The 16,530-nt window shown below is 37.0% G+C and overlaps 1 protein-coding gene and 1 long non-coding RNA gene across 2 annotated transcripts in view; both read left to right on the forward strand.

The window, feature by feature from the left end:
* Positions 1 to 10,545, forward strand: part of LOC127979376 (cyclin-dependent kinase 6) — a 36,035-nt gene extending 25,490 nt beyond the window's left edge. The window contains exons 6-8 of the mRNA XM_052584797.1: positions 5,045 to 5,095; positions 5,195 to 5,330; positions 6,107 to 10,545. Of these exons, the coding sequence (XP_052440757.1) occupies positions 5,045 to 5,095; positions 5,195 to 5,330; positions 6,107 to 6,256 (337 nt within the window). The 3' untranslated portion in view covers positions 6,257 to 10,545. The remainder of the gene's footprint in view (positions 1 to 5,044; positions 5,096 to 5,194; positions 5,331 to 6,106) is intronic.
* A 4,839-nt stretch (positions 10,546 to 15,384) lies between these two features.
* Positions 15,385 to 16,512, forward strand: LOC127979392 (uncharacterized). Its single transcript, XR_008158781.1, has 3 exons — positions 15,385 to 15,707; positions 15,792 to 15,847; positions 16,003 to 16,512. It is a non-coding gene; the product is annotated as an uncharacterized LOC127979392 (long non-coding RNA).
* Positions 16,513 to 16,530: the final 18 nt, after the last annotated feature.

The raw sequence follows: 16,530 nt of genomic DNA on the forward strand, positions 1-16,530 counted from the left end.
CTCAACTCAGCACTGACACGTTTATTAAAGCTGCTCAATGCAGTGACAGCAGGATTTAACGGTTCAACAGTTCCTTCTTTGTGGCTTTTACCTCACCAACTTTGTTGTGCATTAAAATTATTCTATTTCTTTAAGGTTCTTAAAAGAGAAAACTTAAGATTCATTACATATGCTTCAGAATTCTACAAAGAACTAATTTCTTATTTTCAGTGAGAATACTGATGATGCCCAGGAAGAAGTTTCTCTTATTAAATTGGTCACCTATCCTAATTGTCTTAAAGGGATAGTTCACCCAAAAAGAAAATTTGATGTTCATCTGCTTAGATTTTTACCTGAAACCGTCGCAGTCTATCAGTCTTATAATGTAAGCGAATGGGAATCGCGGCTAAAACATACAGTAAAAAAAAACAAAAAAAAAAAACATACACAAACTCGTGACGATACATTGATGTGTAAAGACACAAAATCAACGGTTTGTGCAAGAAATTAAACCGTATTTATGTATTTTTTTTAACCTCTGATTCACGCAATGTCCGAACTGTTAGAACTCTCCTGAGCTTGTCAAGTAGTGAGCGCAGTGTTGCCAGCTTCTTTCAATGGAAAGTAGCTAAACCACGCCTGTAGTTGCTAAATCTAGCGACAAAGTCGCTATGTTGGCGACACTTGAGTGAGCGCTTTTTCAGCAGCAGGCGCGTGAGGCATCGTCTTCTTCTTGCATTATGGTGGATCACAGACTTATAAGTGCATTACCACCACCTATCTCTCAAATGGACCATTGACACTCCTAATTGAGATTGTAGATAGTGTCAATAGTCTATTTGAGAGATAGGTGGTGGTAATGTACTTATAAGTCCGCTGTAAAGCAAGAAGAAGAAGAAGATGCCTCAGGAGCCTGCTGCTAAGAATGCATACAACATGACATGCTCAGGAGAGTTCTAACAGATCTGACATTGAGTAAATAGATGGTTTTGTTTGTATATGTTTTTTTTTTTTATTGTATGTTTTAGCCGTGATTCCCATCCACTTATATTATAAGACTGACAGACTGCAACGGTTTCAGGTAAAAATCTTCGTTTGTGTTCTACTGAAGAAACAAAGTCACCTACATCTTGGATGATCTGGGGCTAAGAAGATTAACATCAAATTTTCATTTTTGGATGAATTATCCCTTTAAGTGCCAAAAAGGCACTGCTTTCAAAAGAGTTGTGCGAGGAAAAAGCTCATATTTGTATATGCTTTGTTGCCACATTCCATTCCTCCCTTTTGATGATGTTGAATTAACGGCCCCTCCTCGTGTTGCTGGGGGGAATTGCGTGGGCCGATGTTTTTCTCTCCTGACGCGCCATAACAAGTGCATAATCGGATGAAGAGAGGGAGATTTGTAATGGAAAGCACAGACACACGAGCACGGACACACTTTAACACACATCCTGTGTTTCACATTCTAACGGGTCCACCTGTCCGCCCCTTCCGCCATCCATTGATGGTGTTTGCTTTACAGGATAAGTAGATAAACATTAGCTGACTCAGTGCTTAATATGATAATCTTATAGGAAACTTTCAGATAGGAAAGTTATGATTAGTTTTGTGCACATGACGACGTGTTTAAATAATGGCTTTGCGTTTGTTAATTACTATAGAAACCCTAAAACAGTAGTTATATCCATTCAAATGTTTGGTTTCCACTTTCTAAAGCCATGTGCCATAAAACGCCACTGTGCTGGGCTTCTGGCAAGCCTCCATGAGTGCCTGAGGGTGGAAGGGTAAGGGGGGCTTTTATTGCTGCTACTAGCACACCTTTCCTCCTCCTGCAGGTGATTAAGAATGCTTTTTAAAAGGCCACCTGTTGCAGATTAAAGGGCACCTGGGACCAGGTTTCTCCTCTGATGTCTAAGAAGTGCACCTCGCTGTACGTGCCAACTCCAGTAATGGAGGATTTTGATTCACCTGAGAGTTATAAAGATGTAGATCACCTCAGCCAGCAACATATTGAATGGCTTTGTTTATGAAGGAAGTTTAACTCTCGAAAGGACGCCGTTTTACTGGGGATTGCTGTGTAATTTGGGCCTTTGACAAATTTTACCTGTTGTTTTGTTAGTTTTATAAAAGATCTTTACTTGTTTGATGCTCACAATGCAAGTTTAACATACTTTATGCAAGTCTGTATTTGTAACTCTTGAAGGATGTAGTGATCAGTCAGTGTGTTTCTGAATGACACAAAGTGCTTTTAACATTCCGCTTTTACAAGGGTTGTGCATATTGTGTGAAGAGTCAATGTGTGATGTCTTTCAGGTCCTTATTTTCACAACCTAAAGCTGCTCTCACAAAAAAGTAGATGTACTGCATAAAATATATAAATAACAATAAGAATCATTTATTTATTTATTTTTCAGTTTGATTATACTTCAAGAAAATCCATTAATAAAAAGACATAAATAAAAACTTTTAATAAATTGATCATGTTTCCAAAAGTCAGTGAGTAATTGTGGTAGAAAATCTCAGTATTGACCAAAATGACAGTGAATATGATTTTTACCATAATTGAATAGCTCAAATATGTATATTTATGATATGTTAATGTACTATCGAAGTCCAAACTGAAATTCATAGTCAAAGCTAATTTAATTATTAAAGGAATAGTTCCCCCAAGAATAAAAAATGACCCCATTATTTACTCACCCTCAAGCCATCCAAGGTGTATATGACTTTCATCTTTCAGATGAACACAGAGTTATTTAAAAAAATGTCCTGACTCTTCCAAGCATTATAATTGCAGTGAAAGGGGGCTGAGCTTTTTAAGACCAAAAAAGTGCATCCATCTATCATAAAAAGTGCTCCACACAGCTCCCAGGGGTAATAAAGGCCTTTACAAGCAAAGTAATGCATCGGTGTAAGAAAAATATCCATATTTAAAACTTGTGAAACATAAATTTCTAGTTTTCAGAGTCGGAGACAAGACAGAGTGGTTTTGCAGCGGATGACGTAGCATAAGTAAATCGCGGGGTAATTTTGTTCTTAGGTGAACTATCACTTTAAGTACTGTAAGTATTTTGTATTGAGTAATTCGGCATAAACAAATTATTATTTTTATTATCATGTTTTAAGTCTATTAGTTCAGGTTGTTAAAAGTAATATGGTGCCATAACCCGTCAATGCTTAATATTGATGAATTATTGGTTATATTTAATGGCCATTTCTCTTAAAAAGTTTTTCCTGAACCACATGAAACCAACATGAACACACACAGAGCACTTTTCCAAGAATCTTGCAAGGGTGTTATAAACTAAAGTTTTCCTTTTCTGTATCGTGGGCACTATTACTGGTCATTTACTCACACTTTTTCTGGCGAGCGAGCGTTAACCGATTCAGATACACCGATGCATTCCAGAGGTCGAGCGGGTGGAATGTGGATAGAGACACTGGCACTTGGAGCGTGACTCAACTGCGTGTACTGGCCTGGTGTGTGCCTGCCTGTGCCCACTCACTCAGGAAGCCTCTGCCCCGGCATAATGTCTGCCTTGTGCAAAAAGCCACTAATTCATTCAGAGACTAACAAGTTGCCCAAGGGAAGGCAGAATGTGCTTTAGAGATTTTCAGCCATACTTGTTTTGGCATGACACTGCTTTAGGTGAGATCTTTCCCCCACCGCTCGCTGTTAGAAAATAGAACGGCTTTTGTCTTATTTAACTGCTCGGGACTGACTTTGCCTTTGAGGGCTTCAGCAGTTGATGCGGCATGTGAAAGGCATGATAATGGCAATTTTCTTTTTAACAAGCGGGTTCAATGTGAAAGGGGTCGGGAGCATCCGAGGCGTCCGTCTCACCTGCAAAGAATGTTCAGCATCTTAGCCGCACAAAGACGCCTCTGTATACTAGCTGTAAGTTGAAAAGTGCACGTCACATTCTTCATTCTGAAAAATATGCAGACGTTTGTCTGTCTGTTTCTCACTAATCTTTAAATTAGTCTTGAGGGTGTTTGAACATCATGGAGGCGTAAGTAAACGTGCACATGCTCACTTCTGGTTTTGGCTCTTTGTCTAGTTGAGATCAAGTTGAGGCTCCATGTGCTTGTGAATAAAGAGCAGTTGTGCTTGTCTTGTTGTTGGGCAACATCTGGTGGCAGCTGGGGGAATTACGAGTGCAGTTTTTGCTGTTTAGTCAAAGACCTAACGCTTTGATAGTGAGCTTATTTTAGCTCATAACACATCTTTATTTCTGTGCTTCTGTTCTGTCATTTTTTGCTGTCTCACATAGAGGTATGTGGAGAGCGAAAGCAGACGGTGGGGATGAATAGCTTTTTTCCGCTCTCTTACTCTGTGTGGTGTGTTTCGGAGACTGAGGCCTGGGCTTGTGGCTCCTGGAATTTGTGTGCATGCCAAGGGAAGCATGCCCGCCCACGGGTGTCCTGAGTGGACTGAAGCCACAGGCACCAGCAGCGGTGCAAGCGGGTGGACTCCAGCATGTGCTGAAAAAGCCCTCAGATCTTCTCAGCCTCAGGAAACAACACACATACAGTGGACCAATGTCTGTTATGTGGCTTTAGGGCCTTATTTGTACAGTGAAAGCTATAAGGATTTTCTTTCTCTTTTCCGCCTTCACTCATAGAAGACAGGCAGGACTCAGGAGACTGTTCATGATTATTGCAGAATTAAGGGCATATCTAAACACATAACCTCTGTTTTATGACTGCCCCTGCAGTCTTTAATATGATGTGAAGCGATTTACTCATTATTTGAGGTAGCTTTATTTAGTTATTGTATTTTATTGATTGATTAAATTTTTTGATTCAAGATTATTTTATTATGTTTTATTCTTTTTTTTTTTAGTTTTAGTATCTTTATTTTCATTAAATTATTAATTTCATTTTATACTTATTCAATTTAGGTTAATTTATTAATTTCAGTATTTAAGTTTCATTTAGATTCATAAATTTATTTTTGTTTATAGTTTTTTATTATAAATGCAAAACTTCCTTTTAAGTCTAATTATTGCTGTAAAAGGAATCATGCAATTAACTGCAATCTTTCTCCTTTCTCTTTCTTCAGACCTCTTTTCCGTGGGAACTCTGATGTTGACCAGTTAGGCAAGATTTTTGAGTAAGTACAATAATAAATTGTTAGAATTGTGTTTAATAAGGCTGCACTGAGATGTAATTAAAATTGCAATAACTGATTGTTTTGATTATGATATTGCAGTGTGGTGGGGGTCCCTTCTCCAGAGGACTGGCCACAGGAGGTGGGCTTGCCACAGAGTGCCTTTTCCCCTCGTCCTCCCCAGCCAATAGAGGACCTGGTGCCTGACATGGATGAGCTGGGCAAATCACTTTTACTTGTAAGTAGCAGACATCAACATAGAAGATATTTGACATTTCTTGACACTTACTGTAGAATGACATTCTATGTACTCAATAGTTTTTCCAGTTTAATATATTTAATCACGTAAATAATAAATGTGACCCTGGACAACAAAACCACTCATAAGGGTCAATTTTTTATTGAGATGTATATATCACCTGAAAGCGGAGTAAATATGTTTTCCATTGATTTATGGATTGTTATGATAGGACAATATTTGGCTGAGATACAACTATTTGAAAATCTGGAATCTGAGGGTAAAAAAAACTCAGGATACTGAGAAAATCACCTTTAAAATTGTCCAAATGAAGTCCTTCATTACTAATTAAATTAAATTGACAAAATATCTTCATGGAACATTATATTTACTTTATATCCTAATGATTTTTTGCATAAAAGAAAAATCGATAGGTTTGACCAATACAATGTTTTTTTTTTGGCTATTGCTAAAAATATACCCCAGCGACTTAAGACTGCTTTTGTGCTCCAGGTTCACATTTTATTGTAAAATAAATTGTATTGTGTTATCCTAAACTTAATGCTGTTATTCCATAAAATAGTAACAATTGACTTACACAGTATATACAGTAAAAAAAAAAAAAATTTAATAACAGTATATAGAGTGTCTGTGTGTGTTGTTTAAAAAAAGTCATTTTATATAAGGGACACAGATAGCACATGACTTTGATATAAAAGTACCATAGACTGTGTTTACTTATTGTTTTTTTTTCTTCTTGTTTCCTCCCTGCACAGCGTTTCCTGTCATTTAACCCCTCCAGAAGGATATCAGCTTACGATGCACTGTCTCACCCATACTTCCAGAGTCTGGACAGCACCAGCAAGAGCCTGTACGCTCAACCCTTTCCCAGCCAAAAGCCCTCCCTGGAGGAGAGAGCTGCTTGAAAAGATGTGGTTCCAACTCTTGACAAAGACCCCCTAGGAGCTAGTCTTTCATAGCATAACATTACATGCTGCTTTCAAAAATATCACCGCAACTATTGGTCGATCGTGTTAAGTCTTTGCCCTCACTACTGCCAGCTAACATGGATCAACAACAATGCTGCCTGGAATTATGTGTTAAACAATATCAGAAGCTGCTCTCGTCTCCCACCCACCTTCCTCAAAGGAAGTTTGTCTGCTCAGAGGAAAATGTGCTTCTTGTATCTGAAGCCGCATTATGACACTGCCAGGGATCGTCTGTCTGTTTGCATCAATGCAATCTAAAGGTCTAAATTGAGTCTTAGCTGCACATCACTGCCATAAAACAGCAAGGTCTTACGTGGGACCGTGTCTGACTCACATGGATTAAGCTAGTAGAACCACAACTACTGCAAATTCAGGCCCGTTGAGCGGAACCTCTTATTTTACACCTTAAGACAGAATCGCTAATTACCTTCTCTTTTTTTTGAGCTTCCAAAGTCCTCTCAGTCACAGGCCAGGAGGATTTTTTTTGTATTGTTTTCCCATCACGTTGTTACTTCGCAGTTCAAGCTGGAGAGCGTGGACACATCTCCTCGTGTGACGTTTTTTGAAGACTGCATAACCACAGACACTAGTGCTCTATTTAATATAGCATTTCGTCGCAAACATCCTGGTGTCACCCAAATCGTCCAGGACGGAGCTACCAAACGCTTTGAAGCACTATTTAACACCATATTTCCTTGACATTATAATGTACTTGTATTTTTTTTCTTCTTCGATATGAATTCCACATCCCGTTCACTTATTTTATTATGTCAGTGTTGATTGTTGACATGTTATGTCTTAATTTTAGTGAACTTGAAGGTGTAGGTTGGTGTAGAAAACTCGTTGATATGTATACCAAACAGTCTGCACCCTGTCGTCAGGGATTTAGTGGCGAGACGTAGTCGAAGGATGACCCGCGCAGGGTTGCATGTTGAATTTAGGCTTGATTTAGAGCAGAAACAAGCTGAGATGGATAACAGAAATACATGTATGAAAGCGCTAGCGCGTAGTTATGAAAGTCTAGTAAAAGTAGCTATAGAGTTGGTGAGTGTTAAGTTCAAGGTGAGATTCGTTCCAGGCTCGGAGAGTAATGTAGAATCCAATGTAGAATCCATTGATTAAGTCCAGGTTCGTTTCTTTACACGCATTGCTACATCCTTCCATTTCCAGTTTCACTTAATTCTCTGGATAGATCATCACAAAAAGTGCAAGTCCGCTAGATGGGTTGCTTTCAGTGCCTTCGTGTTTAGCGTGTGACGAACATGTGGAGGGAAGGAAGGCCGCTGCTTCAGAATTTAGCATTTAGCCTGGACGATCCCAGGTGAAGCTGTTTGATGAGGAGTTATAGGCAGGCACTGTAGTACTACAAAACATTCACACAGTTAAAGGGATAGTTCACTTCATTCACCCTCATGTCTCTCCAAACTTTCTGGTGGAACACAAAAGGAGATATTTTGAGGAATGTTGGCAGCCAATCAGGTTTGGTTACCGTTGATTTGCATTGTATGGGCAAAAACAAACACTGAGACTCGAAATGTCTTTTTTGTGTTCCGCAGACATGAAGGGCGAGAAAATGACGAAAGAATGTTCATTTTTGGGTGAACGATCCCTTCAAGCACTGATGCTTGATTCATTCTCTCAGGATCGGTAAACTCATTCTGTCGCATTCCATGCTCAGGTCTATTTATGACTAGTTTTAGATACAACCAGGGTTCAGGTTTTAGTCGAATCATTAAGTTCACAGTAATCCTTATTGATTATGGTCTCAGTGCTATCTGGATACAATAGTATTGGGTTATTTATATGGTTCACTTGCATTTCCATAAATTTGAACAGGTAACGAAACATACAGTTGGTCATTTGAGCATTTATTGTTCTTTTTGTATTTATACAATATTATTATTAATAATATTAATATTATATTTGTTGTGTTAGTTCACTGTCGTGCGGCAACTTTTGTACTGTTAACATGTTTGATTTCACAAATATTCTCTGATCAGTGTCTCAATGCATCAGTCTAACCAATGATTTGTAACATCTCCACTGAACTGACGTTACGCCGGCACAGCTTTACCCTCCTCTAGATAAGTCTGTGATTGGATCTGGTGATTTCAGAGGGCATTAGATATCAAATGATGTAAACCAATGTAACCGTATGCCTTTACGTTTGTGGGTCTTGAATAGAACTAATCCGTTTTTTGAGCTTCATAGTGTTTTAACATTTTAAATGTATTAAATGTTAGGCTTTCGAATGTACGACCCATTCTTGTTAGTGTTGGATTAAGAATTTTTGCGTGATGTTATGCTGAAAAAATAGCACCTTTTATATTCGTCCATCTCAGTGCTTTTCCCCATGATTTTTTCTCCTTTAGGGAATCTGTTGTTGATTTCTTTTTTTATTTTTTGTTTTTTTTGTTTTTTTTTGTTTGAAATGATTTGCTTTAGTTAGTCGTTTTCAAAATCTGTTTGAAAATTTGAAGCGAATTACGTTTGAGACTGCTTGAAATTGCTGGAGATTGGTACATAATGTTTTGCTCCCTACATTTTGTTCTTATTTATTGACATTTCGTCTTTTGTTTGGTTGGCTGGAATGCTTCAGAAGGCATTCTGTCAATATAATACCCAAATTTGTGATTGGACAGCGATGAGCTAATGGTGCTACGCCTCGTGTCACTGCAGACTTGAACAACTGTTATCAATTAGGCAAACTTGTTCCCAAAGGGACAGTAACAATAAAAGTGTCTTTTGAAATATTCTATTATTATATTTTGGTTTCTTTTTGTTGCATTACATTTGTATTATATTTGACCAGTTTTACATGTCTTCCCATTATGACTTAAATAATTTATAATGTTCTCCAGACAGAGAATACTTTGAATTAAAAAATCATTAAGCTGGATCCATTAGATTCTAATAATGTAATATGCTAAATCATCCACCATGAATACATATTCTAATCAATGTGCACAATGTTTTCGTTCTGTTTAGCTGCTGCACAGACACTGTGTAATGAAAGTCAATTATTACCTTTCTAATGCGACTCTTTAATGTTATTTTATCAGCAGCTTTGTTATATTTTATTCATTGATAATCAAGTGTTACATCACTTTAGACTGCATCAAATGTATTTGGTTCATTCTACTTATTCTTTAAAAAAATATGTAAACCGAGTGGAATGATTTCTGATGTTCTATGATATATCTCTGTTTTATAATCATAATATGTATATCTTTACATTTCTTATTTGTTGCTCTTTGTTTTGTGGATTTCTGTAACCATTAAAAGTGATAACTTTAGCCATTTTTTAACTGTGCACATTGATTAGAAGTGGGAAGTGTTGGTCAGGGTTTTCTTTTTTCCACACATTGGCTGGAGACAGTGGATAGTTCGTTTTTTTTGTAAGCACCCAATCTGTGGTGTATATTTTTAATTGTTATTTGGCATTTTATGTTGTCAGCAATTGTTGTAAGATGTGGGGATGGAAAAATGTGTACATGAAAATTTAACTTTTTTTTTTTTCAACGCTTTGATTGAAAGTCTTGTTCAGCTGTATGTATTTCTGTTGCTTAATCAGTTTGCGTTCTTCTGCTTTAGCATCTATATTTTTTAAGCAATGAAATCACATGTTGATGTACTGTAGATCACATGCATGTGACGTTAATTTTGTTTAAAAAGTCTTGTCAAGTTCATCTAGTTATGATTAGTCCAATGATGGTTAATCATACAGTAAGTAGAATGTATCTTCTTTTTTATGATGGAATACTGAAATTCAGTTCAAAATTAATCTCTTTAAAGCTATGTTTTTCTGTTAAAACAGCACATTCTTTCATTTAAAGCAGATGCTTTGTTGATATATTCATTTCATTCAGCTACTGTTGTCAGTAAAGTGCAAAGAATTGTAAAATTTTTGCAAGAACCAAATTGAAATGAGTGTGTTGGTCATTGTGCCCTTATAGGACCATATTAGTTTTGTTTTCTTCTTTTCTTTAAAAAAGGGTGAGTGAGATGTGGTAGGAATTTTTTTTCTTTTTTTAAATCTGGACTGGTTTTGCTGCTAATGTTTGTCTTAGGCTCTGGCTCCTGGCTCGAGTTTTATTAAACTGGCCCACCTAAAGATTCCAATTTGCTGCCATTGAGAAAAAAAAAAGCTGCTTTCGCATTTGTGTTATATCTGTATCTGCCTGATGTTTTCGTATTTTTGTAAAATAAATATTCCAGTGTGTAAACCTGGGTTGTGAAATTGACTTCTGTGTTGAGAGAGAACAAAACGCTTCTCTAAGTCTCAAACTTCCCACATGGATAATTGTTTTATTATCTTACTTGAAATAAAATGGGTAATTTGATAAAGCCTGGGTCACAGCAAGTGTTACAGAAGAAGTATCGTCTATCATAAAATGATGATAAAATCCCACAGTAAGTATCAAATTAGTAAATATCAAGTCATTTTAGTAGCAATGGGAAGAATCTACAATATGGGACTTCCTCCTCTCAAAATTGTGGAAAAATCAGGCCAGTCTTTTTAAGTGCATATGCCCCCTTTTATTTTATTTTTTTCTGGGGTGCTGTATATTAGCAGCATATCAGATACTACAGAACAATAGCTTTTATAGTTGTACAAACAAGTAATCACTTGTAAAATCTTAAGTTCAGGCAAAAATTTGCCATTTTATGACACGCTACCAAAAGTTTGGGATCGGTAATTTGTGTGTATGTGTGTGTGTGTGTGCATGTTATTTAAAAATAATTGAAGTCTCTTATGCTCACCAAGGCTGCATTTAGACTATAAAGACTCCAAAAATAAAAGAATGTTGTGAAATATCATTACATTTTAAAATAACAGTTTAAAATAATAGCCTAATAAATGAATTTTCAGCAGCCGTTATTCCCGTCTTCAGTGTCACATGATCCTTCAGAAATCATTTTAATATGCTGAATAACTTACCCGCTTAAGAAACATTTCTCATCACTGTTGAAAACTGTTGTGCTCGGAATGTTTGTGGAAACATTTTTTATTAAATTAAATGTATGCATTTAGCAGCCGCTTTTATCCAAAGCGACTTACAGTGCATTCAGGCTATCAATTTTTACATATCATGTGTTCCCAGGGAATCGAACCCCCAACCCCTCTACAAGTTGAGCTACAGGAACACTAGTTCCTGTAACACTACTTTTTTCAGGATTAGTTGACAAGTACAACATTTAAAAGTAGTGATCGACCGATATTGGTTTTTTATAACCGATACCGATACCGATTATTTGTATGTTTATGTACCCGATAACCGATATGCAGAACCGATATTTATTTACTGTTATACTTCTGTTTCTGACAATTATTACAACACAAATGAGCTGAAAAAAACATTTTATTTATAACAATCACTCCCCCCTTGCATACAAAAAAAAAAAACATTATATTTATACACAAGTAAATAGAGGGATCTGAGTCCAAAAAATTTAAGCGCACTGTTACTAAGTGTCTTTGTTTTAAAATAAAAGCTTTGATGAGGTAAAAAAATAAAGCACAAAAATGATTCTAACATATTGGTGGGGGCGGGAGGGCTATTTAGGAGTGCATAGCTATTTACTCCCAGCTAAGCAGAACTAGGTTTTAGTGTAGAAAACAGAGTCTTTCAGCATTCTGCCCTGTAAGCCTGCTTCCTTCAAAAATGTCATGCAGTGGCCGTGCTTGAGGCTTCCTGATCATCAACCCAGTCAGGTGCTGAGCAATATGAACGAACTTTTTTCCCCGAGACTATATAAAGTTAAACAGCACTTGTCAGTTGGCATTTTATGATCTAGATTCAATCTAACGTTAGATCATGAAATGCCAACTGACAAAGTGCTGTTTGACTATAATTTAATCAACCGCGATCGCGCATGGAGATAATAAATAATTAATTTCCACAAAGCGGTATATGTAGCCTATATGTGTATTAGCGAAATAATTGTTATGTAGTAAATGATAATATAATCTAGGGTGTTTAAACAAGATAATCTTGTCAAAAGTTTCTTTCAGTGGCATTGCTTGAGGCTTCCTGATCATCAACCCAGTCAGGTGCTGAGCAATATGAACGAACTTTTTTTCCCGAGACTATATAAAGTTAAACAGCACTTGTCAGTTGGCATTTTATGATCTAAATTTAATCTAACGTTAAATCATGAAATGCCAACTGACAAAGTGCTGTTTGACTATAACTTAATCAACCGCGATCGCGCATGGAGATAATAAATAATTAATTTCCACAAAGCGGTAGGCTATATTTATATGTGTATTAGCGAAATAATTGTTATGTAGTAAATGATAATATAATCTAGGGTGTTTAAACAAGATAATCTTGTCAAAAGTTTCATTCAGTGGCCGTGCTTAAGCCTCCAGATCATCCGTCAGTTGCTAAGCAATATGAACGAACTTTCTCTTCTAGACTAATGGTGAGCAAATACAACAGATAGAGAATTAAATTCAACGCTTTTATTTTCAACATGCACTCATTCATGTCTGTTTTATTTAATTCATGTAAAGATACGTACTTTATTGGGGCAGGACATGATGAATTACACTACGTGACTCAATGAGTTCGTCTCAATTGTTTAGAAACAAGCTGCATAAATTAACTATATCAGGAATTTATGTCTCAGATCTCATTTGTGCATGTCTGTTATGTTAAATAAAGTTGATTAATTAAAGCAAACCAAGTAGAACATATATTTACCTGTGCACTGAGTTGTTGTTGACTGATCTCCTCAGACACCCGGGCTGCAATGGCGGAAATCTCAAAACGGCCACAAGATGGCGCCGTAAATCGGCGAATCCGATATTACAAAACCGATACCCGATTATGGAAAAATGCTTAAATATCGGGAAAAATATCGGTAAACAGATACATCGGTCGATCACTATTTAAAAGAAATGTATTCTCTTGAAATATAAATCTTTTGTAACAATATAAATGTCTTCACTGTCTTTTGTTAACTGTAACAGTCTCAGGAAAGAGATGAAGGCGCGCTCTAGTGTTCATGTTGAGCACGGCGAGCAACCGTAAACTGAAGGCTGATTTAATAGATTTTGGCCTATAGGTTTAAGGCAAAATCTGCAAAAATGGGCAAGCTTGATAATAGAGTGGTTAGTAAAGATAGTCTCTCTCCAGTCCTACCCTCCAACATCAGACCTTCTCCAGTCTGGCCCTCCAACATCAGACCTTCTCCAGTCTGGCCCTCCAACATCAGACCTTCTCCAGTCTGACCCTGCAACATCGGTCCCTCCAGTCTGACCCTCCAACATCGGTCCCTCTAGTCTGGCCCTCCAACATCAGACCCTCTCTAGTCTGACCCTCCAACATAAGGCCTTTCCACCCTGGGCCTCTAATATCAGGCCCTCTCCAGTCTGGCCCTCCAACATCAGACCCCCTCCTGCCTGGCCCGTCAACATCAGGCCTTTCCATCCTGGCCCTCCAACATCAGGCCCTCTCCAGTCTGGCCCTCCAAATTCTGCTTTTGTTGTGTTTGGTCAAGCGTTCCCCATCTTCCTCCTCCTCATCGAGTTCTCATTCCTCCTCAGACTCTGAAGATGATGTAAGTCTTGACTGATTGTAGTTTATTTTTATTTTTTTATTTTTTTTTTTTGCAAGGGGAAAAACGACACGTTTTAAATAGATTGTTCCTGCCAGTTAAAGAAGTATCTGGCTTAACTGAAACCATGTTGATTTGTTTTTATTAATATTCATTTCCAGTTCTGAGATAAATTAGTGTAAAAGGTGAATTGCTGGTGATAATGAAGAGATGTCCTGACGTCCTTTGTCTCAAGGAGTCATCCAAGAAAAAGAAGAAACTGGATGGAGAGACAGACGAGGTACTCAAGACTCATTTCAAGACATTAAAGAAATAGATCACATCATAAAAGAGTTTTTGAAGTTGATTTTTACTTCTGTACTACTACAGTTCATAGGATCATATAATACTCCTCATCTGTCAAGCTCTAAAAAGGATAAGGTAGTGTGAGTTTCTTTTTCTTTATATGTCTGAAGGAACGCTACTAATCAAAAGTTTGGAGTAAGTAAAATTGTTTCTGAAAAATAACTAATAATCGCAATGAAACAAATTAAATTGATTAAGAAGTGACAGTAAATAAATGTATAATGTTTCTAATAAATGTTGTTCTTTTAAACGTTTTATTAATCACAAAAAATTATAAAATAAAAAAAAATATTGGTTTTCACAAAAATATTAAGCAGCAACTGTTTTCAGCATTGATGATGATAATTAAAAAAAAATTTTGATCATCAAATCAGCATATTAGAATGATTTCTGAAAGGTCTTGTTACACTGAAGACTGGAGTAATGATGCTGAAAATTCAGCTTTGCCATCACAAGAATACATTTTATTTTAAAATATATTAAAGGGTTAGTTCCCCACATCTGTAATAAAATATCCCTCACACAGCTCCAGGGAGTGAGGAAAGGACTCGTGTAGCGAATTCATGCAGTTTTTTAAAGATAAATATCCAGATTTCAAATGTAATGAACACTTTTTTTCTCACTTCTGCTGACTGTGGGGAACCGGAAGACGTGCAGGTGGATGTTGTAGTTCGTCAGTGCTGTGTGATTAGTGATGAGCAGAGAGAGAACAAAACAAAACGCCGGTTACAAATTAGAAGCACAAAATGAGGATTCGTAAAGAAAAACATTGAAGGATTTCGAAATAAGCCAAGAGGAGACTGGGTTTCCTTTGCTCCTACATTTCCCAGAGGCGCATGTGACGCATACATCTTCCATCTTTCCACCTGCACATCTTCACAGTTCCCCACAGTCAGCAGAAGTGAGAAAAAAAGTGTTTTATACGTTTGAAATCTGGATATTTCTATCACAAAAACACATGGATTGATTCGCTACAGGGGCCTTTATTCACCCCTTAGAGCCGTGTGAGGGACGTTTTATTACAGATGGGCACACTTTATTTCACGTCTTCTGAACTGTTGACAACAACCACCTGCTTACCCCCACTGAAAGACTTGGAAGAGCAATGACCATTTTTAATATAACTTCGATTGGATTATTCTGAGGAAAGTCACGTACACCTAGGATGCTCCAAGAGTGAGTAGAAGATGGACAAATTTTCATTCTCGGGTGAACTAACCCTTTAAAGTAAAAACAGTTCACTTCAGTTTGTAACAATGTTTTACAATATTACTGTTTTTATCGTATTTTTGATCAAATAAATGTAGCCTTTGTGTGTTAGACCTTTTTTTTAAGAATATTAAAAGAAAAGCATTATGGCCGTGTACCGTATCATGTATTAAATGTTGTTTGAAAGGATGAAGAGGACGGCCGTATGAAGAGGAAAGCTGAAAGGAGTCACTCAGAGTTTTCAGACGAGTCTAATGTAGACCGAGATGTAAGAGTGTTTAAACCCTCTGTAACCTTAATATGTCATGAAATGTGACATGCTTATGATGACTGTCAATGTGTTCATTTTTAGGCCAAAAGAAGTCCAAAAAGAAAAATCACAGTAGTAAAGAAAAGAAGAAAATGACAGTAAGTCTTCCAGTGTAGTAGTTAAATCAGATTGTTTTTCTGTCCACATGAGGGCGGAAATGACTGAACATGCTACCCGCATCACTTTATTCAGAGTGGATTCGCTAAATAGAACTTCATAATGATTATGTTTTTATCTTCTTATCTATTTACAGCACAAGTCTAAGAGTGTGGTGTCCTGCACAACAGACAGCTGGATTTCAGAGCTCTTTCTGGACTGTGGGGAAAAACCCTTTGGATATATGTTGAAGTGACTCTTAAAAGAGGGTGGCTTTATGACTGACTTGGATGAGAGGATCATGTGTTGGGGAGTTGAAAGGGGTGTGGGTTTATTTTATAAGCAGATGATTCTCAGTCCGAATAAAGGTCATTTACACCATTGGTGGCCCTGTGTACGTTATCTGTTTGCTGATGTGGATCTGCATGAGAAGTGCTGGTTTCGGGGGTTGTAAAGGTGGCCGATTTGCATGAAATATTTATAGAAAATTAATGCTTCTGTGTTTCCCTATGAAGCAGACAATGGTTTTCTTTCTCTGATATTAGAACAAACCTGTGTTCCTGCACTGATCTTCAGCGGCATGGCAAAACAACTATATTTTACCCAAGTTTTGAATGTTGAGTTCACTATTTGTTAATTGTAATTCAAGTAAACACCACAAAAAAAGGAAAAACTGCATAAAATT

The sequence above is a fragment of the Carassius gibelio genome, chromosome B19 (assembly GCF_023724105.1).
Source record: "Carassius gibelio isolate Cgi1373 ecotype wild population from Czech Republic chromosome B19, carGib1.2-hapl.c, whole genome shotgun sequence".
In the NCBI taxonomy this organism is placed as follows: Eukaryota; Metazoa; Chordata; class Actinopteri; order Cypriniformes; family Cyprinidae; genus Carassius; species Carassius gibelio.